Raw genomic sequence first — 26,602 nt, forward strand, 5'->3', positions numbered from 1 at the left:
ACAAAATAAAAATAAATAGTGCCAAGCATAACGACCACACTACATTCCATTTGAAATGTATGTATAATTGTGTTGTTTCAAATTTACATACAATTCCAGGTAAGGATTATTAAATTGTTACAAATAAAATTGAATGCCATGGGGGAGGGGGGAAGGAAAACGACAAAACTGATAGCAAGGATGCAGTTCCTTGGTAGATAACTCGATCTATTGATGGAAAATTGGACAAACTATATTTTTACAATTAACACAAATTGGATAGCATTGGGTTTTTTTTTTTTTTTTTTTTTTTTTTGGCATTTCAAAATTTCTAACAAGAAGTAGTAATGGGTAAACATAATACAAAAACACATCAGAACAATGCCATTAAGCAACAAACTGCGAACCCCTTCCTAAATAACAAATATGCCAACAGAGCCCATCCGCTACAAGTCAACAACTGTTGTATTTGACATGTAACTGGTATACTTCTTTGTTGTTAGTTTTTAGATTTTAAGTTTAGGGGATATCTTATCCACTGTATTGAACCATTCTGTTTATATTAATAAACGACTTTCATATAAAAATATAAAATATAAAAAAAAGAGCGACTAACTATATAGATGAAAAATTGAATCATAAATGTATAACAGTACTCATATCTCTTATTGTCCGTATGAAACAGATAAGGCGAAACTTGTTTTAAAGCATGCTGCCAATGGAAGATGGAATCAATAAGGGACAGCCATTACTTACATATTTATCTAACAAATTAAAGGCTTTCTCCAGTATAATTTTCCTCGACTGGTCCATCTCAGAAACTTGTTTTGCAAGCTACAAAATAAAAGAGATATAAGCTTGGGCATTTATATTCATTCTTGAGAAGTACAAAAAATAATCAATCAAAATTGTTAATGTAGTAAGAGCAGAATTTTCATCCATGTAATTGTTCACATGCGTAAGAGCAGGATAATAGATAAATGGATACACCTGACTTTTGAAGCTGTCGTATACAACAGCAAGGATCAAGTTAGTGACAAAGTATACTCCCAGCAGCACGTAGAGAGCAAAAAACACGCAATACCAACGTGAGGCCCTAAATAAAAAAAATATAAAATATAAAGTTGACTTCCATTAAATAATGCTACCACGGATCACATGTCAAGAATAGAAGTCCAAATTCTGTAATATGAAAACGTTAATGAAACTGTGAATTTTTCTAATGCTGATTTGCAGAGAAATATACAATGTCCAGAAGCTAAAACAAAAAACAATGCTGCTGCGAATTCCGGAAATCCAAATGTGAAATTTCTAGAAATGCCAAAACGAAAAAAGAAAACTCTAAATGCACTACAAGTACTTTAATGTAGCCATCTAAAGAGAAAATTACAAGATGCTCTGTCAGATTCTTGAAATCACAATGGCAAAACTTGGTGTTGTAAAAATAACACAGATAGCCCTTGAGATTCTATAACAATCTCTTATCTCCCTTCACCTCCTGTTGCAGTTAGTCTGGCGACTTACACTTCCTCACCTCCTGTTGACTTTTCTCATTTTAATTACTCCCTCTGCTGCATATTTAGTGTCTTAATTTCCATTGTTGTTCATCCCATAATGGGTGTTCATATTCAGAAAGTGAAAGCAATACCTTCTTGAGGGGTGACATTAAAACCACTCACTAACTTTATGGTTGAACATTGAAAGTTTTTGAACAAGAGGGCGCAACGTGAAATTAGGTGTATACTTCAGGGGTGCAAAGTGTAATTAACCCTATATTATATTATATATTTTAAAAAATTGGTTAAATAACAACCATGTATATTATGAGTTGAAAAAAAAAAATATATATATATATATATAGGCCCATTCAAGTGCGAACGTCCGCAAGTTCGCACCTGACACCGAGCGCTCAATGGTGCAAAATTTTGCAGCTACCGAGAGCTCGGCGCTGGTTTGTCGGCGTTTATGTTAGCCCAAAATCCTGAAGCTAAAACCTAACAAAAAGCCTCCATCAATCTCATTTTATACCCTAGCAGGGGATGGGGTGAAAAGATGGGGGTTTACTCTCAAAACTCAGAGGAGGAAGCAGCTGTGTTAAAAAAACATTGCCGAGCACTCGGCGAAGCCACTGAGCACTCGGTGACAGGTGTGCACCTGATCGAATCTATATATATAGATTGCACCCAACTAAAGCAAATTTCTAGCTCTGCCATTGTAAGTAACACTCAAGATTGTTTGATGCTTCAATAATTCAAAATGTTGAAGTGCTCAACATCACTAATTGAGCATAACACTTTGAAGGTTCTTAAGGTATACATACACACTTTTAAAAATAAAAATGAATAAAATGGATCGTATAGTTAAAATGTTGACTGGATGTGACACAAGGAAAGCCCATGACCATTTGAACACAAAAAACAAGTACATATATGGCCTGAGCCGCATGACTAACACAAGGGAGCTAGCATTTTTAACACACTAAAAAAAGGTAGCTAATTCAGACATAAATTCTAGCAATTTGAAGCAGAAGTAATAGAAGAAAAAGGAAGAGAGAGCACGGAAGAGAGGATGACGGGGAGGAGAAAGAGAAAAAGAAGGAAAAAGAAGAATAGTAGGGATGCAATAGGATTTCAATATTTCATGGTTCCAATCTACCTCCAAAGAGTTACTAGCCAAATCAACTAAAATTTAAATCCCTAATCAAATCAAACTCCTCCCCAATCAAATCCCTATAACTATGGAAGAAAAAATTCAAAATCTCTAAAAAAAACATAAACAATTCTTAACTTAGAGGTAGCAAAATGGGAACCTGACTTTACTGGTTGAAACTAAGAAGCAAAAGTCAGAAAAAATGAAGCATGCTAATCAATTTTCAAGGTCACGCTTACTTGTAGGCAGGTATCCAAACATCTGGATTGTTGGATGTGGTGAATAATACAAACATCTGATACAATGTGGTGCCATATGAAGTAAAAACAGTTGTCCCCTGTTCAGTATCTTCAAAAATGACATAGGCTAACCAACTGGCAAACAGAAGAAATAAAAGCCCTAGAAACTGCAATTGAAGAAGAGAAACCAGTGAGAGTATATAAAGAAAAGATTTTGTATTTTCTGTTCTTTGAAACAAAAAAATTTGAAATTGAAGTAAGAGCAAATGGAAGTATGCCATCACAGAAACCTGACAAACTGTAAACAAAAAATAAAATGAAGGTAGCAGTTATCACTATGAGAAATTAACAAAGTGAGCAAATTAGACACCAATATAAACAAGAATAGATAGTTAACAAACCAAGATGTTTAAGTATGTTCCAAGCATTCCAGCCAGGATGAGCATGCACGATCGTAAGTCCCTATTAATAAAAGTTAAATGGGAAAAAAAAAAAAACTAATCAAATATAATTGTGTTGTTAAAACTATGATGAACCAACATCAAATCAAGTAAACTAAAATTGTTTTAACAGTAAAACAAACATAAGACAGGCATCAAAAACTAAGTAACACATATTTTCATCTGTAAGGATGATGTGAGCTTTTTCTTTTTTTCTTGAAGAGAAACAAAATTTTATTAATTATGAAAATATATACAATCCATGGACAAGAAGTCCAATACATCAATTCAGCTCCTACAAAATTGAAAATCAAAATCTAACTTGTGCAATAAAGCTAAAACACTTCCTTACACAAACACCCACAACATCAGTGCACAGCAGCTTTCCATTATATTGAAAAAAAAAAAAAAAAAAAAAAAAAAAAAAAAAAAAAAAAAAAAACAGCTTTTAGCACAATAACTTCAATTAAGGCTAAGGAGCAAAGGGAATTGCAAAATTTGAGATTTGGAATTAATTATGAGAGAAAAAATGGTAGGACATCTGGAGGGAGTGTAGTAAAGAGAAAACGAAGATCATCAGCTGGAATATAATGTAAGAGGATTGAAAGATGCTAGAAAGAGGAGAGTTATATTATATAGGAGTTGTTGGTCAACTGTGGTGCAGATATTTTGTTGTTGCAAGAGACCAAAAGGGTGTTAATTGATGAAGAGTGGTGAATAGTATTTCGGGTGCAAGATTTAAGGATTGGGTCTTTGTACCTTCGTCGTGTGGAACACTAAGATGGTAAAGGTAAAAGAATCAGTTTTGGGGGAATTTTCTGCTTCGATTAAAGTACTAGGGAGTAGTGGGGATGTTATCAGGGGTCTATGGTCCAAATAAACCAAGGGAGAGGACTGATTTTTTGGAGGAAATGGCTGGATTATTCGGTCTTTGTGGACCAAGGTGGTGCATCGAAGGTGATTTTAATGTTACAAGGTTTGTTACAGAGAAGTCTAATGGTGGGCGATTGAGAAGTATGAGAGTGTTTAATGATTTTATTCGACACGAATTTTTGTGATCCAGATTTACATAACATGGTGTTTACTTGGTCAGATATGAGAGAAAATGAGATTCAACAGAGGCTGGACAGATTTCTATTTGATCCAAAATGGAGGGGATGTTTCCGCATGTGAAGCAAGTTGCACTGCCAAGGGTGACTTCAGACCATTACCCTTTATTATTGGATTTGAACATCAAAAAGTGAGGGCCCAAGAGTTAATTTCTTTGCCATGAGTGAACCACAATGCGGTATGTAATCTAAAAAAAAAAAAAAAACCAATGAGAAAAACCACCTTAAAGCAATCTCAAAGAACTGAACCATACAATGAAAAGAAATATAAAGATATACACTTCAACTAAATGATCATTTTGTCTGATTACAGTCCCATAAAATCATCCTCCTCAATCAAAATTGGTATAAGCAAATTCATGTGCATAAATGGTCGTGGTTGCATGATTTTGCTTGCTTAAATTGACATATGTAAATTTCTTCTGCATCACTAAAAAAAGAACTAAGATGATTGCATTCCTCCAGGCTTTTTTTTTTTCACTGAATTTGAAAGAATCCCCCAAATTGATTTATTTATCACATCTGTATATGATTATGCACTTCACATTGAATAAACACAGGAATTGGGCTTTATGAACAATACCTAAAGTTCAAGATGAAAAAGATAACTCTGATATATGGCGCAATCCTGAGAGGAAGATAATCAAAGGCCCATGAAGACAAATAGAGGCCATAAACCAGCATATCAGCAACCAAAATTAACAGGCACGCGACCTGAAAAGAAAAAAAATTAATTATAATTATTGACTAAATAAAACAAAAATATCATAAGGCTTTCACGTTCCATGTACAAATCAAATATTATCTCAACCTTGCTTTTCATTAATTTGTATACCAGAAACTGCTTTCTACTTAACGAAATTAATAAATTGATATTGGAAGATGGGAGGGTAATTGAGGATGTAAGACTAATTGAGTAGGAGGTGGTGAACTTTTTTCAATTGATTGTTTTCTAGTGAGGCTAGTATTTAGGGTTTGATTGGAGCCCAATTAGTGAACATGAAGTAGGGTAGTTGGAAAAGCCCTTTGAGAAGGAGGATATTAGGAGAGCAATTTTTAATTGCATTTTTTTTTTTTTTTTTTTTTTGAAAAAATAACATATACTTTTATTATAGAAAAAATCCAAATACATAAGATGCATTTTCAAAAGGCTTTTTATCACTAATAGTCCCTTTACTTTCACTCCAACATCAAATTGGTCCCAAAAGTGCATTTGTAATCAATTTCATCCCTCATCTTTGTCATCGATCATCAATTTGGTCCCTAGACACACTTTGAAAATTTGCCAATAATAGTTCGGGATACGAAAAAATTCCTCAAAAATTCCTACAAACTCGTCTTGACTACTACTATTTTTATATGTGGTCAAATTATCAAATTGATTTTCCAAAAAATTCGGAATTCCCAAACTAATTTCCCGAATCTTCTAGAAAATACTAAAGGTCAATTTGATAATTTGACCCCATCTTAAAATAGTAGTAGTCAAACGAGTCCATAGGAATATTCGGAGAATTGTTTCATACCCTGAGCTATATTTGGCGAATTTTCAAAGTGTGTCTAAGGACCAAATTGATGTTCAGTGGCAAAGATGAGGGATGACATTGAGTGAAAATGCACTTTAGGGACCAAATTGATGTTATGGTGAAAGTTGAAGGACTATTTGTGATAAAAAGCCTTTTCAAAATCATTTCCAAGAGACTGGCTTCTAGATTAAGGGAAGTGTTGACCGGGACAATATCGTCGGCTCAGGGGGGCCTTTGTCAAAGATTAACAGATAATGGATGTTGTGCTATTGGCAAATGAGGTGGTAGAAGTGAGGAAAAAAGAAAGAGGAGGGCTGGTTTTTATGATAGACCTTCAGGCAGCTTATGATCATGTTGAATGGGATTGTTGGGAATTTCTATTGGAAAAGAAAAAGGCTTTGGAGTAAGATGGAGAAGCTGGAGTAGGGGCTGCTTACGATCCGTAAATTTTTCTATCATGTGAGAGACTTCTTGTGGGCAGGTGTGGAAGAAGGAAAGTGAGAGCATCTAATTAGTTGGGAGGTGGTGTCATTAACAAAGAAGAAGAATGGGTTAGGGATGGGAAGATTGCTGCTAAAAAAATAAGGCTCTACTTGGAAATGGTTGTGTCGGTTTCTTTAGAAAGGGAAAACTTTGTGACAAAGTGATTAGAAGTATGGGGTTCAAGAACATGGGTGTGATGCAAAACCGTTGGCGAGAGGCTCTACCATGTCTCCTTGGAAGGATACTGGTTTCGGCTATGAGGGTTTCATTAGCCACTGCAGCATGGTGGTAAGAAATGGGAAGAAGGTAGATTTTGGGAAGATGTGTGGTTTGGGGAGCTACCGCTGAACAGGGGGTTTCTTCAGCTGGACAACTTGTCTAGAAGTCATAATATAGTTATTGAAAAGATATTAGTTGATTATAATTATCTGGGTAAGTTGGTATTTTGCTTTTAGAAGGAATCTAAGGGATGAGGAAGCTCGGGAGTTAGCTGTCTTGTTGCATGCTGTGGAAGGGTTAAGTTTACACAATAATAAATAGGACAAGAGAAGATGGCTGCTGGATAAGTCAGGGAAATTTTCAGTCAATTCATATCTCAGAAACTGTTGTAATAATGCAGGTAGGGTAGTGTTTCAAAAGGTGCAAATCTTGGCATGGCTGATGGCACATGGCAGGGTGAATACAAGTGATAAAATCCAAAGAAGAAGGCCACATACGTGCCTATCACCTCAGTGGTGAATTATGTGCAAAGCCGATTATGGGAATAGTGATCACCTATTTATTCATGGTCTGGTAGCTTTGGGCTTTATAGCTGAAATTGTGTGAGGAAGGAAATGTTAGTCAGATAACCCCGCGAGTTGTGCTGCATTATTAAGTGAGAGCGTCAAGTTATTTGGGGCAGGGACGAAAGTCAAGGTGTTGGGGGGTTGCTGTGTGCTAGCTATTCTCTGGGTGATCTGGGAAGAGAGAGAGAGAGATACAAGAATTTTTGAAGACTACAAGGATGTAGGTGGGGAGGAGTTGTAGGAGAGATTTTGAGCATCACTCTGAGCTTCAGTATCATCAGAGTTAGGGGAGTTTCATTCTCAAAAATATATTTCATTTGGAAGGTTGCAGTGTTTTAGTTCTATAGTACAGTTATGTTTATTTGGCTTTGTTGGTTAGGCTTGTGTGAACAGATAAGTTAGTTGGTTTTGTATAACTTGCTTCTTGGTGGACATCTTGTCCACTTTGTATGTAACTTTTGTGATTGAATAAAAATTTGTTTCTTATAGAAAATAAAACAAAAAAAAAAAATACACTTTCAGATCTTCATGTAAATTCCTTCTTAGATTATATTGCATTCCTTATGAACCAACCATCAAGCAGCCATCAAGGGAAGGAAAAAATTTCACAAGACTGCCTGAGGCCAAAATGCATTGTGATAGAAACTGATAAAAGTTCAAGACATAATGATGCTGAGATGGTTGGTTCCAATATAAATAAGGATTGCTTAACAGTTAAATGCATCTGCAGGATTCTTGATGCAGGAGCATCTACTAGGGTTTCCAAAATAATTTCCTAGATTGATTAGGAATTTAGGAGTCTAGTTTCTTGATTATTAGATCTTAATTAATAAGGATTTGCCTTTTTGTTTTCCTAGTTAGTTTAGGTTTATGTTTTCCTAGTTATCTTAGGTTTATGTTTTCCCTATATAAGCTCAAGGCTTAGGTTGTAATAGACTGTTTATGCATTATATTTTTCTGATAATTCAGATTTGAGAGCTTATTTTGGGTTCCTAACCCTAGAACTCATCTATCTACGTTCCAACTTTGATTATATAGCTTTATTCTCTTCTTTTCCTATTGTTTGTTGCTGGATATTATCTACAGTGGTTTTTTGCCCTAAAACTATAGCTAGACAGCAGCCTTTGCTCCTGTCCTGCATCAAATTGATATTAGAGCAAAACCCTAGGTCTACACAATGGCTGGACGTGGTCGAGGCCCTGGAAGAGGCAATCAAGCACAACAAGCAGAGATGGCAGAGATACGGCATATGATCGGAGAGTTGTCACGAGCGGTGCAAACCCTCCAACATCAGGAACGTGCAGCAGTTCGTATGGAGAGACCAGAAAACAACCGCAACCCCTCTGACATGTTGGAAGGCAGTCAAGAGGATGACGCTACTGAGGCAGGTGTGGACAACCCCTTTTATGCTGCTAGAAACCGAATAATCCGGGTCGCGGCAAGTTGGAGGAGCGGTTGGTTCGTGCCTTGGATTTGAACGGTGGGGTAATCAAGATTGAAGTTTCTGATTTTTATGGAAAGATGCATGCAGAAGATTATTTAGATTGGGAGGCAAGTTTAGAGAACTAATTTGAATGGAAGCCTATGGAAGAGGATCAAAAGGTGTTGTTTGTCAAGCTGAAACTGAAGAGTACCGCCCTTCAATGGTGGAAGAGAGTTGAGGAACAGCGACCTCGACAAGGGAAGCCAAAAATCAACACGTGGGAACATATGAAAGCGAAGTTGCGTAAACAATTTCTGCCTGCTGATTATACAATGGAGTTGTATGAAAAATTTCATGCTTTGAAGCAACGAGAGATGTCCGTTGACGAGAATACATCTGAGTTTAACAATCTCTCAATTCAGGTTGGTTTAAACGAAAGTACTGAACAGATGACATCGTGTTATCTCGCTGTTTTGCATCAGTCCGTTCGAGATGAGATGGGGGTGGTACGTTTGTTCAATCTTGAAGATGCTCGACAATATGCTTTAATGGCAGAAAAATGAGTACTGCGTCATGTCGTCAGACGACCCAATTCTGGTGGTGTTTGGCAGAGAAATCCAGATGCTGCTCGGGGTGTTCGAAGTGACCAAATTGCTAATTCCAGTGTCCGAACAAGTGGTGGGAATGTCATGGGGGCTGAAAGGATCGACAAGGGTAAGAAAATACCAAGATTTGCCCCACACAACAACGCTGGTGCAAGTAGTTCTAGGGCTACCAGGATGTCACAAGTTCGTTGCTTTACTTGTGGAGAAAAGGAACACACGTCTTATGGTTGTCCACAAAAAAGGGTGAATTTCGCCGAGGTACAAGATGAAGAAATGGAAATTTCAGACCCGATCTTTGATGAACATGACGACAAGGAAGAAGTTATCGATCTTTTGCTAGCAAAGGGAGAATCTTTGGTGGTAAGAAGAGTGATGACAACTCCCAAGGTTGAAGAAGAGGACTAGAGACGCCATAACATATTTCGTACACGAGTTCTATGTGGTGGCAAAGTCTGTAATGTGATTCTTGATGGCAGTAGCAGTGAAAACATTATCTCGAAAGAGGCAGCGGAAAAACTCAAGTTACCAAAAGAGAAACATCCTAATCCCTACAAGGTTGCATGGTTCCGAAAGGGAAATGAGGTACCAGTCACTTCTCGGTGTTTAGTTAAGTTTACTATGGGAAATACTATTGATGATGAGGCTTTGTGTGATATTGTGCCTATGGATGCATGTCATATTCTCTTAGGACGGCCTTGGTTATTTGATAAAAACATGATCCATCACACTAGGGCTAATACATATTCGTTTCGTAAAGTTGGGAAGACGATGACCTTGCAGCCTCTTAAGGAAGAGGTCTCTAGCATTTCGAAGACAGCCAAGATTAATGGGTTCTTGAGGGAATAAGTTTGAAATTGAAAGTAAAGAGGTGGGAATTAATGTTGGCATTGGTTTCTAAGACAATACAAGAAAACCAGCACTTAAAATTTGGGGAATATCTAGCTGAAATCCAGCATATCTTGATGGAATTTCAAGCATTGGTTGGTGATGAATTACCACAAGGGCTACCACCAACGAGGAGCATTCAGCATGCGATTGATTTGGTACCAGGTGCATCATTACCAAACCTCCCTGCTTACCGAATGCCACCCACACAGCGAGCTGAAATTCAAAGACAAGTGGAAGACCTAATTGCCAAAGGACTTGTGCGTGAAAGCAAGAGCTCTTGTGCTGTTCCAGCGTTACTCACACCAAAAAAAGATGGGTTTTGAGGAATGTGTGGATAGTCGTGCCATTAACAAGATTACAGTGAAATATCGATTCCCAATTCCTCGCCTGGAAGACATGCTTGATATGTTGGTAGGATCCAAGATATTTTCCAAGATAGACTTGAGAAGCGGCTACCATCAGATTTGTATGAGAGACGGTGATGAATGGAAGATAGCATTCAAAACACCGAATGGACTTTATGAGTGGTTAGTGATGCCCTTCGGACTTTCTAATGCTCCTAGCACATTCATGCGAGCGATGACAAAGGTACTAAAACCTTTCTTGGGTTCATTTGTAGTAGTTTATTTTGATGATATATTAATTTATAGTCAAACAAGAAACGAGAACTTAATCCATTTACATCAAGTCATGGAGGTTCTATGTAAAGAGAAGCTTTATGTCAATTTGAAGAAGTGCTCCTTTTTGTGCGACAAAGTTGTGTTTCTTGGCTTTATTGTTTCGGCCGAAGGTTTGCAAGTTGACCCTGAAAAAGTACGAGCGATTGAGGAGTGGCCAGTACCTAAATCTATGAGTGATGTTCGCAACTTTCATGGATTGGCTTCGTTTTATAGAAGATTCATTCGCAATTTTAGCTCCATAATGAGTCCATTAACTGAATGTTTGAAAAGAGCTGCATTTGAATGGTCAAAGTCAGCACAAAGGGCCTTTGAAGAAATAAAGAGGATGATGACAGAAGCTCTAGTACTTACCTTACCAGATTTTGAGAAGCTCTTTACTATTGAGTGTGATGCATCTCATACAGAAATAGGGGCTGTTTTGAGTCAAGAGGGAAGGCCCATGGAACTTTTCAGTGAGAAATTGTCAGAAGCTAAGAGACGTTACTCCACCTATGATTTAGAGTTTTATGCCCTAGTTCAAGCAATTCAACATTGGGAGCATTACTTAGAATATAAAGAATTTGTGGTTTATTCAGATCATCAAGCTTTGAGGTATTTGAACTCTCAAAAGAAGTTGAATGCTTGACATATCAAATGGAGTTCATATCTTCAGGAATTCAATTTTTGTCTCAAATACAAAACTGGTGAGTCCAACAAAGTTGCAGATGCCTTGAGTAGGAGATCTTTACTATTGGCTGTTATGAGTACTCAAATCACAGGGTTTGAGGAGCTGAAACATCAGTATGTTGCAGACCCTTATTTCAGCTCAATAGTTGCTGAACTTGAAGGTCCTACAGGCTGGAAGATGTTGCCATTCAGAACGCAAGATGGATATTTATTTAAGGGAAACTTGGTGTGCATTCCAGAAGGATCTCTACACGAACAAATCATTAGGGAACTTCATGGGAATGGATTAGGACGACATTTTGGTAGAGATAAGACATTGGCAATGGTAGCTGATCGCTATTATTGGCCTGGAATGTACAAGGATGTTGCAAAGATGGTTCAAAGGTGTTAGATTTGTCAATTTGGGAAAGGCAACGCACAAAACACAGGATTGTACACGCCTCTACCGGGGTTCACATTAGCATGGATTTCGTATTAGGACTTCCAAAATGGCACATTTTATTCCATGCTCTAAGACTTCTGATGCTTCATATGTGGCTGATTTGTTCTTTAAAGAGGTGGTGAGATTACATGGTGTGCCAACTTCTATTGTTTTTGATAGAGATGTCAAATTTTACAAGGCATTTTTGGAGAACCCTATGCAGAAAGTTTGGGACTGATCTAAAATATTCTAGCACCTGCCATCCACAAACAGATGGCCAGACTGAAGTAGTAAATCAGAGTTTAGGGAATATGTTGAGGTGCTTAGTTGGAAGTCATGTGAAGAGTTGGGATATGATTATTCCGCAAGCAGAATTTGCATCCAATAATTCAGTTAATCGTACTACAAAGTAGACCCCCTTTGAAGCTGCTTATGGATTGAAACCTCAGCATCTTCTTGACCTAGCACAGCTACCACAAGAAGCAAGGGTGAGTCGAGATGGAGAAGCTTTTGCAGATCATGTTAAGAGGGTGCCCGACGAAGTGAAGGCTGCCATAAAAGCTAGTAATGACTCCTATGCAGCAGCAGCCAATCAACATCGAAGGGTCCAAGAATTTGAAGAAGGGGATATCGTTTAGTGCATCTGAGGTGAGATAGATTTTCAAGAGGCACGTACCATAAATTAAAGTCCAAAAAGTTTGGTCCATGCAAGGTGCTGAAGAAATTCAGCTCAAATGCTTATATGATCGAGCTGCCACCTGACCTTCAAATTAGCCCAATTTTCAATGTTTCTGATTTATACTTATTTGAAGGATTTGATGGGGAACCAGTTTCCACAGAGGCACAAACACAACAACTTCCAAAAGCACAACCCGATGATATTGAAGATGTTTTAGACGTCAAAGAGGTGAAATCAAGGAGAGGCAACCAGTATCGGCGATTCTTGGTCAAATGGTTGGGAAAACATGCTAGTGAAAGTACATGGATTGCTGAAGAAGAGTTGAAAAGAATTGACCCAAAGATATATACTGAAGTTGTGAAGACTTTCTCGCCAGAGTCGAGTTCTTTCCAACCCGGTGGAGTTGATGCAGGAGCATCTGCTAGGGTTTCCAAAATAATTTCCTAGATTGATTAGGAATTTAGGAGTCTAGTTTCTTGATTATTAGATCTAATTAATACGAATTTGCCTTTATGTTTTCCTAGTTAGTTTAGATTTATGCTTTCCTAGTTATCTTAGGTTTATGTTTTCCCTATATAAGCTTAAGGCTTAGGTTGTAATAGACAGTTTTTATGCATTATATTTTTCTGATAATTCAGATTTGAGAGCTTCTTTTGGGTTCCTAACCGTAGAACTCATCTATCTACGTTCCAACTTTGATTATATAGCTTTATTCTCTTCTTTTCCTATTGTTTGTTGCTGGAAGTATTCTCTACAGTGGTTTTTTGCCCTAAAACTATAGCTAGACAGCAGCCTTTGCTCCTGTCCTGCATCAATTCTTGTCTGGGCTTCGGCCCCCATTGTACCAAAAAAAAAAAAAAAATGCATCTGCAGGAAGCTAAAGATAGCACCAACCATATCCTAGATTTAGCTTCCCCCCCCAAAGATAGAGCAGAAGCCAAACACATACCTTAAATCGAGTAAGAGAACTTTTCCAATAGAGATGGAATCCTTCATATGAAATTGGAAAGAAAATATGAACCATAAGCACAATTAGTGTTATGCCCTGCACAGAAAAAAAAGAAAAAAACAAAAAAAAAAGGAAGAAAGTCATGCAACTTGTAAAAAACTAGCTATCTAATACATCATCAATAGAAATTAGGCAAAACTGAAATGAAAATCTCATCAGTGAATCTTAAAAGCTTAGGTTAATCCCATTACTATTCTTCTTCTTTTTATAAGAAACAAACTTTAGTTGAAATAGAAAGTAAAGATTACATTCCGCCAAAATAAAAATAAAAAGAAAATGAAGTTTACAACACAGGGGACAAGGTGTTCCCTGAATGTCACCCATCTTTGACCAAAAAAAAAAAATGTCACCCATTTAATGTACATAAGAACAGAAAAGCCATCAAAAACTAAATAGCAAGCTAAATAGCAGACTAATTTACAACAGTCCCCAATTAGAATAAATAGCATGAAAGACCAATCCTTAAACTCTGTAGAAACCAAAGCCGATAAAGATGCCCAAAAACCAATCCTTATACTTCATAACATATTGAAATTTCTCTAACACATACAAGCCTAAATTTTCTCTTATATGCCCTGTATGCTGAAGTTTTTTAGTATAATTTTATAATAATTAATTAACAATCTCCACACTGTTGATTCGGTGCATTAAATGCATATTTGGCAGATAAGAAAGCAAGTTTCTTTATAGGAATAAAAGAGCAAGTGTATTATTATTTAACATACGATTACTTGAATGCAGAAAAAATTAAATGTTTTATAAATTCAGTTAATTGCTTCAAGAATTCTTCCAATAGGGAGAGTGTGTGTGTGTGAGAGAGAGAGAGCGCATGTGTGCCAAGTGGGCATATCGTTGCAGCACTTATGGATACAATAAATGAAACATTTTCAAGAACTTCTCGTTCCACACATAATGCAAGTAAATGAATGAGCTCTGAAGTTAGTAGAATGGTAAACTAAAAACAACTCATTGAAATCTTTAAAAGCAACATCCAACGGCTATCCAACATTTTCTGATGAAATCTATTGGAATGTTGAGTGTGAACAAGAAATGATACTACAATGGCAACACAGATGTCGAAAAATTAAAAAATATCTTTGGAGAAGATAGTATTGTATTGTACCTCATAAATAAGCGATTCTGCAGCAGTTAAGTATGGCAATTGCCCAAGATAAAAGTACTCTCTGTCACTGCAAGAATACTCAGTAGACCTAGCGCACCACAGAGGTTTCTGCACATAATTCACCGACACCAAGCAACACTAGGAGAATTGGACAAATAACCCATAAAAAAAAATAATAATAATAATAATAATAATAAATAAAAGAAACAGAAAAGGAAAACGAACCTCCAAGAAATTGAGTACTATGAGCGCAAAATAGACGAGGGCCCAGAGGAAGCCCAATTGAACATAAAAGAAGTAGAACTTTGCAGCACGTTGAAAGTCTGAGCGTTCAAGTATCTGCTCAGGTAAGCCAATGCCATCTTCGGCCTGCAGATTGCATTAATTTTCAAGCACAATTCTGATAGAGTAAAGAGGAAAGAGAAGATAGAAATGAGAGATTGAGACCAAATCGACGAGTGCGGCTGCTTTCCGATAAGAAGAGCCGTAGGCGATGGCATCGGAGCGGCGATAGAAGCCTGACGACCGATCTCTCCGACTAAATCCACTGCTTTCACCGCTCAGAAGGGGCTTTTCCATCTTCGCCGCTGCAACCAAAACGCCGAAATGGTGTTGTCCGTTTGGTTACTTTGGTATGGTATGGTAGTAGAGACTGGTTCTCGCTTGTCTTCTGGTTAATGATGTGAAGTTGGTTGGCCTTGTAGGAAGTTTTGGAAGCCTTGGACGGTTGTCGGTTGGACGCGGGATAAGTATATAAATAACGCGTACGATAGTCGATGGGATTTGTATGAATCTGTGCTTTTGATGTGCGTTTGTTGCTTCGTCATCATGGTGCTCGTGGATCAGCAGCAGCTTGCCGACATATGCTTGCTATTTGGAAATTCTATTTGTAGCCGACAATCTTTTCTTACTCAACAAAATTTTTGACCAATTATATCCCATCATGAAATAACCATTAGACAAAGATCAGTGCTAGTGCTATTTCGACCGTGTGAAACTGCTATGTTGACCACCCTATTTTAAAATTTCAATTTTATTCATCGAATCACAGTTATCTACCGAAATATTTATGATTATTCGACAGTTATTTACTTAATATTGGTAAATTATTCAGTAGATAACCACCAAATGGAAATAAAAAAGACATTTGACAGTTATCTACCGAAATGTTTGTATTTATTCGATACTTATCTACCGAATATTGATGAATATTTTGGTAGATAACCACTGAATTCTAGGTGATTTCATCATGTTTTTGCAATAAAGGGTAAAATAGAAAAAAAAGTTTGACAAAATATGTTAGGGTGGTCAACTCAGCAGCTGAAGGTGATCTGCATAGCCTCACTCTTAGACAAATTATGTTTAAAATCAAAAAATATTTCTAGAGAAAATTTAGAAAAACTATTAAAAAGTGAAGCCATTTATGATTTACTACTAAAAACTTCCAAAATACTCAAAATAGACATTAAGCAATAATGTAGAAGAGCACATAGGGCTGCACTTCCCTTGCCACAAAGCAACAAATTAGTTAGCAGCAACTGTGACTGATTGACAGCCATTTTTAGTCAAAAGTCAACTAAATTCCACACTTCATAACGCATGTAATGCAAAAACAGATTCTTTAGTTTCTTGTAACGTAGCATGCCTTAGTTTCTATAAATAGAGAAGTTTTCACCAATGTAAAGCACAGCAATCTTGAGAAGCAAAAATCCCTCGTGTTTACTGCCCCTCTTTCTCTTTCTTTCTCACTTGTAAACATTTTCTCTGTACATTCAAGCTATCAGCAATAATAAACTAGTAAGTTTTTATCAGCTTTTCTTTATCTGTTTCTCTTAGTTTAACTTCAACTCCAAAACAGGGAAACACTATCATAGCATATTATTATCTTGATAAACACGGTCCTTGTATTTCTCTACTTTGGTTATTGTCTCTCTGTTATGTTAAATCTAGCATTGTAAGAAAGGTCCTTGAATCTGCGAGTCCCTGAGTTTTGACCGCCATTATAGCCTGAAGTGTTGCATGCGGTATTCTATACTTGTTGTATCATACTGTACACAGTGTTCAGACGCAACTGTTCCAGAGACACGATCGCTATAGTAAATTGGTATCAGAGCTTTGTTTATCACTATAATAATATTGTTAGATAGTAAAGTACCATGAGGATTGAAGTTATCATTACATATTGAAAAGTTTATTGTATTCTTTGCATGACTGCATGATATTAAATTAAGAAGTTATTATGTTATTTATATGAATTATTTTGCTATTTACATGCCAAATTATACTATTATTGTAATAAAAGCTAGATTATAAGCTATAAAGCGTACTACTAAATTTCATAAATTTAGAATAGAATATTATTTAGAAGTCTTACAATTACCTAACCGTAGTGAACAAACTCAAGCAAATTACTTTGAAGTTATAGGAATTAATCACGAAGCAATAGAAAACTTAGAAACAATTGAAAGAACATTACATAATACACTAATAATTGAACTAGAAAAATGTAGATTATGATAGATTATCTAAATTTAGAAATAAGTGAGCATCAAAAGAAAAAACTTACTTTAGATAATAATACTTTAGTTTGTCATTTTCATAACAAATAATATAACCATATTTTACATAATAAAAGCAAATAGAAAATAGTATAATCGATTTACTTATAAATTTGTCAGAAAATATTAAGTTAGAACAACACAAGCAAAACCAGTCAATAGAAATATTAAGACAAAATCTAGAGAAAAACTCAACAAATATATTAAGAAAGAATTTAGACTACATTACTAAGCAAGTAGAAGAAAATAACAAAACTATTCAAAGTTTTCCAATATTAATAGGTCAAGTTAAGAAGCAAGTATAACAAATACAGTTAGTACAAAAAAATTTAACAGAACAAGTGACACCTTACATAATAAAATAGATCAATTATTAAAATAGATACAAAATGCTAATAAAACTAGTTAGTAAGAAATATATAAAAGCCCTTAGAACAATTCAAGAACCATAATCAAATCCAACACCAATAGGTATTTAGGATTATATATTTAACATCCCAAATCAGCATATACCAGTTAGACAAAATAAATTTATTATTAACTTTTAGTAAACATATCAGAAAAATTAGATAACCTAGAAGAAAAAATAGTATATATACATAAAACTTTAGCAAATCATAAAGCTACACTACCTCCATAATTAGTACATAAATTAGATGATTTAACCTTAGGAAAAACAGTAACAATGCAAAAGAAAATAAATCCCTTTCATAATAGTAAATGGAATTATTCAGAAGAAAAGGCAAGGAAGTGGTTAGAGCAAAAGACATCTACTCCTCAGAAATAGAAGCACAAGAATACTATATGAAAGGTTTTCAACACACACAAAGAAATAAAAGTTCTATAAACATAATTTGAACACGATTTTTCACAGGCAATTAGAAGACATATTAATACTCATGCACAAAAATTTTCAAAGCATTTAGAGTTGTGCACGTAGAGTTTTCGAAGAGCCAAAGTTCACACTAGAAAACTGAAATCTGCATTATCATTGTTCATTTGGTCAAAAATCATATCTTTGTGTATATTGAACCAAATCAAGTGAAACCAACTGGTACAAGTCTAAAATCATCCCTACAACCTACTATATCAATTTCAAATCAAAACTCTAAGTATAAGAAAATTCGAGTATGCAAACCTCATGATTTTTCTTTGAAAATGCTACAGAAAATTAATTGGTAGATTTTAAGGAAACTTTGAAAACTCATAACTCACTCAATACATATGCGATTTGCATGATTCTTAACTTGAATGAAAGGTGTACATGTTTAGTTTCATGCATGAAAACAGTTTTGCAAGTTTCTATCTCAAATAGCACATAATTCGATTTCTAGCATACATGGTCAGAAAATATAAAAATAGCCAAACAAGACCAAATTATGAGACTCTTGGATTTTTCTTTGGATGCACTTAACCCTAGCCATTCAACAAGGTTCTAAGGTATTGAAAATCAGACTTAGAGGATAGGGTGAGGGTTCTTACCAATTGTTGCTGAGTTTTCCAAAGAGGAATGCAAGCTGCAAACTCCTTCTCTCCTTATCGAATTGGCCTTCTCCTTTGGCTTTTCTCTTCTCCTCCTCTCATTCTCTCTCTTTCTCTAGAACTCATAATTAATGTAGGAGATTTGTTTGAGGAAGGACTTGGTTTATAAGAGTATGTTTGTGTCTGTTGGAGGGAAAACTAAAGAGTCACCTCTTCAGGTTTCATTTTTACGTGAAAATGAATTCACGGCTGGTTGTCAGGGTTTTTGGTTTCCCAAGAGGACTTTGGTTGGCTAATCAATCCCTTGAGGCCTTTTAAATGAGTGATTAGCCTAATGGACTAGGCTTAACAACCCATTATCCTATTTATGGTCATTACTTGTTTAGCCCCTTTTTAAATAAAAGTCATCATTGCATTTTTTTCTTCTTTTAATTCCTCTTATCCGAAATTACACTCCTTCTCCAGCCCTAGTAATGATCACTAAACCATGATTGGCTGTCTAATTTATCCCTTACTCAAGTAACCTAGAGCTCTAACCCTTTGTGGTCTAGGTTGGTCAACATAAGGGTTTCATAGTCAAACCCTCACCCTTTGGGATTCCTAGTGGAATAGATCAACCTTTGGTGTAGACCACTTGGTTTGCACATGGGATCCGAAATTGGTATCTCTTAAAACCTAAATAAATTTGTTTGATTAAAAACTTAAGGGTGTGCATTCCTTAACAAATTGATTCCTTAATACTATAAGCAACCTTAAGTGCTCAAGTGATCCGAAATAGTCACTTGAGCTACTTCTTCAACCCTAATTAATTAGCAAATTAATAAGTAGTCATTTAGCAATTTAGTCAAGTAAGTGTAAATATACCTCAAACCCGAAATCACCATAATCAATCAAGTGATCGAAAATAAAAATGGTTCATGCATAAATGAGAAACTAATATAAAACCTTAATGCAGAATAAATCCACATTTGTGTTCCAAAAAGTAACAATTAGCTCTAATTAATTTTAATTAGCTTAGTAACACACTTAACCCAAAATCATTAAACTTTAGGGTGTTACACATAAATTGGCATTTTGCAGTATTTTGATACAAAAAATTAATCAATTTGTTAATCAAGTTAACAAGGGATTGTTTCTCAAATATGATAGATTAAAAAGACAAAGCATGCACTCTCCTAGAATCAAAACCCAAATCATGCTTCTACCCAAGAAAAAAAAAAAATTGAAGTTAAGAAGTCGGTGATACCTATTGTGCCGCAACCGTTGATGATGCTTCTTGATTGAAGGTTGTCTCAATTAGTGATTGTTGCAAACTCAATCTCACTGGGCTTAGATAAATTTTGGTCAAGATCTCTTATGCTTTTAGATTAGAGAGGATAAAGAGAGACAAAGGGAGAGAACATTTGTTTTTTTTAGGCCAAAGTGCACTTATAGTCCTTGTACATTAAAAATAATTTCACTTTAGTCCCATTCTTTCAATTTTAGAAATTTTAGTCCAGTACTTTCATTAAGTTTTGCAATTGGGTCCAAATCATTAATTATGTTTAAATTGTTGGCGAAAATATGACGTAACAGAGATATTTTAGAAATTTTAAATAGCCTATAAGTGGAACTCATTTAATCGGGTGATGTTGTCCAATCACATTTGGACACATGTCTTTTTTTTATTAAGTATTTAAGTTTTTATCTTTTCTTTTTTTCTTAATTATCTTTTTATTAATTATATTTTATTTAAATTATTTTTTCAGACCGTATTAATCATGAAATGTTTAAAATATCTCATTCATATGCACTTTCATGTCATATTTACATCTAAAAAATAAACGGAGTTAACAGTTTGGACCTAATTGCAAACGTAAAGAAAGTACGAGATGAAAATTACAAAAATTGAAAAGCAGGGACCAAAGTGAAGATTTCGTTAAAGTACAAGGACTAAAAATGTATTTTGACTTTTTTCTTATTGAGATAAGATAACAGTGATTTAAATTTTAGAGGAGAGAGGAAGTTTAAAGCAATTAACTAACGAGAGGAAATAGAAAATGAGTAAAATGTTATATTGTTATTTTCTAGGTATATTTTATTTAAATTAATAAAATTATATTGATATATCAGATTTATTATAAGCCATTGATGATGTTCTGATCTAATGGTTAAAAAGTTGTGTCAAATTTGTAGTGTCGTAGATCCATCCCCTACTAAAATACCCCCAAAAAAAAAAAAAAAATCACCACCCCCCAAACTTTAGCCAACCCAGCAGGCCCACGCCCTTGAAAGGCTATTTTCCCTTCTCACTTTGTCCGTTGTCTCAACACCATTACACTGCTACACACTCTGCTCTCTCACTTTGCCTTCTTTGCAATCCAAAATTCTGTTATTAATTGCAAATATCTCAAGTAGACAAGTCTTCTGACCTGCTCATCTGCAATCAACTACTCATATGCACATTTGAATCCAAATACAAAATGTCAAAACACAAGACATTGTAGCATTTCTCAACCACACAACCAACATCTTCGAGTGGAACAACAAATGAAAGGCCATGGCAATTACTGATATAACTTCACCCACCAGTATTATCAATACTCAGCTAGTCAAAATTCATTCCTTTTATCACAATAAAGCAAGTTGGTACTAGAATCCTGGTGACCCAAACTAAAACAACATGTTCCTGTCAACTAAAATGAATTCAAATCTGTAAGCCAAGCAATATGGGTTTTGCAGTCTCAGTCACAGACAACATTTTAAGAAATAAATGAACTCAAAATTAGTACCGGAACTTAATGCTTCACAATTTTTATTGCCTTGTGATGTTATCGAAATAGTCAGTGTTTGTGGGAAAATCCACATAGATCCGAACAGCCAATCACGGCTCGACACGTGGCTGGTCAACATCCATCTCGGAGTTGACTCTCAGTGGTCAAACTTTGACCTCCACATCATCACTGGTCAGCATTTCCTCTGCCAGCTCAGACCGAGTTTCCACGCCGGGCCCACCATGTTCGGTCCGAGCCGAACCGATGATCTTTCAAGGGATCGAGTGTCCATCTTTCCACGGTCATCCCGGTTCGGCTCGGCTCGGCGCAAGGGATGGTCTCTTGTCGAGTTCTGGCGTCGGCCAGTTAGGGCTCGGAAAGACCCCAGTTTACTGGATCAGCTCGGTCTGGAATCCCATGTCTGATCCGACCACACATGGACTTCATGTCAACGCATAAGAACATGTGCTTGTATCGGCTCGGCTCGGTTCTCCGCCGCCATTCCCGGGAAGATCACGTTGGGACGAACCGCCACACTTAAATGCACCTGACACAAATCTTCTGACAGAGGGAATGTCAGGCCTGCATTCATGACTACTGGGGCAGTTTGCCTGAACCTTCCAACCTTGCATTTAATAGGGCATTCAATGCAGCATTGAATGCTGAGGAAGCAAGCAGCTGAACATGCAACTAGGTCTGGCCAGATGCGTGGGTCTCTGGCAACCATTCATTCACATGCAGGTAACTTAATCATTAAGTCTTCCTTTGCCTATATAAAGGGATCATGTATGCACAAAATGGATATAGAACAATCTATGCATCTACCCACAAACACTTATACAAAATTTCCACTCACCAAAGAGCTTACCCAACTTGCTGAGAATAACCCAGAACATTTACCTTGTTCTTCCTATTCTCCCAAGTTCATCCTCTGTTCTTCCTCATCCACCATCAAACACCATCACTGATTTCATCATCGGAGTGTGTTTGGCTGGTACCACACCGGTCCCTCTCCTCTGATCTTGTTTCTTTTGCAGGAAGATCTCAACCAACATCCACTTCATCATCCAGCAAAGCACCTGATCAGCCAGATCAGCTATTCTGAGTTGTTGCATCTACCTTACGAGAATTTGCATCAACAGATTGGCGCCGTCTGTGGGAAGCTGACTTCAGCCGTTGTGTTCATCACCGCAAGTGCTAAGCTCTTCCTTCACGCAAGTCATCATGACTACCATCTTTCGGGACACCAGTTCTTCTTCAGGGGCGTCTCAGAATGATGAACAACATCAGCCTGAAACACCTGAAAAGACAAGGGGAGCACAACTCCCCAGGACATCAAAGTCCAAGGGTCCCTCGAAAATCCGAGCTGCTCATAAACTCCTTAAGGAGAGCCAGCGACATCTAGCCGCTGAGAATGCACTCCTGAAGCAGAATAATGAACTGCTCGCAAAACAGGCCGAGCTGGCCGGGGAACTTGCGCGCCATCGTGCTCAGCTCGAGAACAGTGGGGGATCGGGTTTCCGATCGCGACGGACCCGAACCGAGCAGGAGGTCCTTTCGCCGTCTCCTTCTCGGCAAAGCGCTCCCGCCGAGCCGAACGACCAGACCGATCGACAGGAAATGGATCACATCTTCCCGGGCTTCGAGGACATGACCCCGGCCGAACAGGCCGAGTGCCTGAACGCCCACCGTCTTCTTCAGCAAAAACAGGCGGCTTTCGGGAAGCGGGTCCCCAGGAATTCGAGCGGAGACCGTGCCGACCCGAATACAAACCGGCGACCCCCGGCCCAATCCAGGTTGGGGGCCAACAGTCCAGCCGATTCGGCCGAAACCAGGGTCCAGATTGAGGATAGGCTCGGCCCCATCACCGGCCAGGATCCTTCCCCATCAGGAGCTCACTCAGGGAGACGATCGGTGAGCGACCGACTGGGATCGACTATGATCATGTCGGATCGACGACCGGTGAGCGAGAGGATCACTCGCCAACCGGTGAGTGAGAGACTCGGTAACCAGGCCGAACGCTCAGGGGAAAATGCGGCCGAGCCGACCCCGCCCGACGTGGAAAATCTTGTCCGGACTTTGGTCCAGGACCAAATCCGGAGCGTCCACGATCGGCTCGGCCACGTCGAGGTTTCCAGGGGGTACACCGGTAGAGCCGACCACGGAGAGGAACTCCTCCTCCCGTACACCAGCAGAATCATGGATGCTGAGGTCTCCCGCGACACCAAGCCCCCCAAGATGGATCAGTACGATGGGGCCAAGGATCCGTACGACCATCTTGACAGCTTCAGATACGCCATGGAGGCCCGCCAGGCATCTGAAGCCACGAAGTGCAGAATCTTCCCTTCGACCTTGAAGGGCTCGGCTCGGGGATGGTTCCGAACTCTCCAACCGAACTCCATCGACTCCTTCTCCGACCTCCGGAGGGCCTTCCTGGCGAGATATCGGGTTGTATCCGAACGACTCTACAACTTGAACGATATGTCGCTCATTAAGCAGCAGGAAGGGGAGAGCCTCAAGGCCTATCTGATCCGCTTCAACATCGAATATACGAAGTGCGACGATTGCGACGATAGGTCAGCTAAGAACGCCCTCATGCAAGGTCTGCACGCCGGGGGACTCCGCTCCCACCTAATGAGGAATCCTCCCTCCACTTACGATGAGCTCTCTGCCGAAGCCACTAAGTGGGCGCGGGCTGAGGAGTGGGATGCTCAAGTGGAGGCCCTGAATCCCAGGCCGACCTCGGCCAAGAGGAAGGAGGGAGAGGTTGCAAGTCCCAAACCCCAGGTCCAAATCCAAGAAGACCAGGACCGAGGAGCCACGCCAACTTCTGGGCAAGGGGCCCAAGTTTGTCCAGTACACGGAGTACACTCCCCTCAATGCCGGTCTGGAGGCGATCTTTTCCAAGATCAAGGACCAACTCCCAGCTGCCAGGGAGATCAAGGGACCACCCCCGGACAAAATCAGGGAGGGCGTCTTCTGCAAATACCACTCCAATCACGGCCACGTCACGGGTGATTGCTACGCTCTCCGCGACGGGATTGAGACTCTTGCCCGGGCGGGTAAGATCAATCAATTCCTGGCCGGTGGGCCTAGGGTACCCAAGGCCGCGCCGAAGAAGCCCACCAACACCATCGAGGTTCAGGATGCTGCCATCGGATCAATCGGCGGGGGACCAACCTTCGTGGGAAGCTCTAACCGATCCCAGAAGGAGTATGTCAGACAGGCGGCTCAAGCTCACGAGTCCCTGTCGATCCAAGCGGGTCAGCCCAGCACTTCCAAAAGACAACGGAAAGACTGGGCACCGGTCACCTTCAAGCCTAACGAAGCAAATGAGATCATCTTCCCCCACTATGATCCGGTCGTCATAGTGGCTGAGGTGGCCGGAACTACCATTGCACGCTCCTTCGTCGATGGAGGGAGCTCAGTCAACATCCTCTACCACTCGGCGTTCGCGCAGATGGGAATCAGTGAGGATAAGCTGGAGACCGATACACCTGCCTTGGTCGGATTCGGGGGAGAAGTGGTTCAGCCCCTCGGACACATTTACGTTCCCCTTTCGCTCGGGAAGGGACCGATCAAGAAGACCTGCATGACGTACTTCATCGTCGTCAAGCGGCCGTCAGCCTACAACATCATTCTGGGCAGACCGGCTCTGGTCGACCTTGACTGCATCGTCCATTATGCCAACCTCCTCATCAAATGTCCGGTGGACGACGACTGCATTGTCATCCAGGGAGATCAATGCTCGGCTCGGTCTTGCTACGCCGCTTCGATCAAGCAGAAGGGTCAGCTGCCGAACTCACAGGAACTCGACTCCATCGCTGGTTCGGGCAGGTGGCCGAGGGCGGAAACATTCGACTTCACTTCCGAGCCGAACCCAGATACTCGGCCCCTTCCCGCCGAGGCCTGGGAGGAAGTGCCGATCTCGGCCGAGACACCGGATCGGCTTGTCCGAGTGGGGACTCAGATCAGCCCCGAACAACGTTCTGCCGTAATCGACTTCCTCCGCGCCAATGCGGAGGTGTTCGCCTGGTCTTACGATGACATGCCAGGCATATCGTCTGACGTGATCACCCACAGGCTGAACACCGACCCGGGATGCAAACCGGTCCGTCAGAAGAGGAGGTCTTACGATCCGGTCCGATACGCCGCCATGGCTGACGAGGTAACCAAGTTGCAAAACAACGGGTTCATCCGGGAGGTCAATTATCCCGACTGGCTTGCCAACGTGGTCATGGTGAAAAAGAACAACGGGAAGTGGAGGATGTGCGTGGACTTCACCGATCTGAACAGGGCTTGCCCCAAGGATAGCTTTCCCTTGCCCAGAATATATCAGCTCGTCGATGCGACAGCAGGGCATCAGCTCCTCAGCTTCATGGACGCTTATTCTGGGTATAACCAGATCCTCATGCACAAGTCCGACCAGGAAAGCACATCTTTCATAACGGACCGCGGCATGTACTGCTACAAGGTCATGCCCTTCGGACTCAAAAACGCCGGAGCCACCTACCAAAGGCTGGTCAACCACATGTTCAGATCTTCCATCGGCAAATCCGTAGAGGTTTACGTGGATGACATGCTGGTCAAAAGCATCAAGGCGGACGATCACGTCAGGGACCTCTCAGACATGTTCGGAGTCCTGAAGGAGTATCAGATGCGGCTGAACCCGGCCAAATGTGTCTTTGGGGTTCGGTCAGGAAAGTTCCTTGGCTACCTGGTCAGCCAACGGGGGATCGAGGCCAATCCAGAGAAGATCCAGGCTTTGATCGACATGAAGTCCCCAAGGACACGCAAGGAAATCCAGAGTCTGACTGGAAGAGTTGCCGCCCTGAACCGGTTCATCTCGAAATCCACCGACCGGTGCCTCCCTTTCTTCAAAGCCTTAAGGGGAGCAGGGAAGAACATAGAATGGACCCCCCAATGCGAGCAGGCCTTTCAAGATCTGAAAAGGCACATGGGGGAACCTCCCATCTTATCCAAACCAGAGGAAGGTGAAGAACTTTTTCTCTACCTCTCTGTCTCTGACTCGGCTCTCAGCTCAGTTCTAGTGAGAGAGGTCGGTGGTGTACAACACCCCGTCTTCTATACGAGCCGAGCCCTCGCCG

The 26,602-nt window shown here is 39.3% G+C and overlaps 1 protein-coding gene across 1 annotated transcript in view; it reads right to left on the reverse strand.

Annotated features, from left to right (window-relative positions):
- The window catches only part of TPC1 (two-pore channel 1), a 38,919-nt gene extending 23,332 nt beyond the window's left edge, over positions 1 to 15,587 (reverse strand). Inside the window, exons 1-9 of the mRNA XM_086239403.1 lie at positions 15,149 to 15,587; positions 14,927 to 15,070; positions 14,702 to 14,809; positions 13,519 to 13,614; positions 5,000 to 5,130; positions 3,269 to 3,329; positions 2,868 to 3,034; positions 970 to 1,075; positions 736 to 813 (exon numbers count right to left, since the gene is read on the reverse strand). Of these exons, the coding sequence (XP_086095529.1) occupies positions 736 to 813; positions 970 to 1,075; positions 2,868 to 3,034; positions 3,269 to 3,329; positions 5,000 to 5,130; positions 13,519 to 13,614; positions 14,702 to 14,809; positions 14,927 to 15,070; positions 15,149 to 15,280 (1,023 nt within the window). The 5' untranslated portion in view covers positions 15,281 to 15,587. The remainder of the gene's footprint in view (positions 1 to 735; positions 814 to 969; positions 1,076 to 2,867; positions 3,035 to 3,268; positions 3,330 to 4,999; positions 5,131 to 13,518; positions 13,615 to 14,701; positions 14,810 to 14,926; positions 15,071 to 15,148) is intronic.
- Between the last annotated feature and the right edge of the window lie 11,015 nt (positions 15,588 to 26,602).

This window comes from Dryas octopetala, chromosome 4 (assembly GCF_963921425.1).
Source record: "Dryas octopetala chromosome 4, drDryOcto1.1, whole genome shotgun sequence".
NCBI lineage: Eukaryota > Viridiplantae > Streptophyta > Magnoliopsida > Rosales > Rosaceae > Dryas > Dryas octopetala.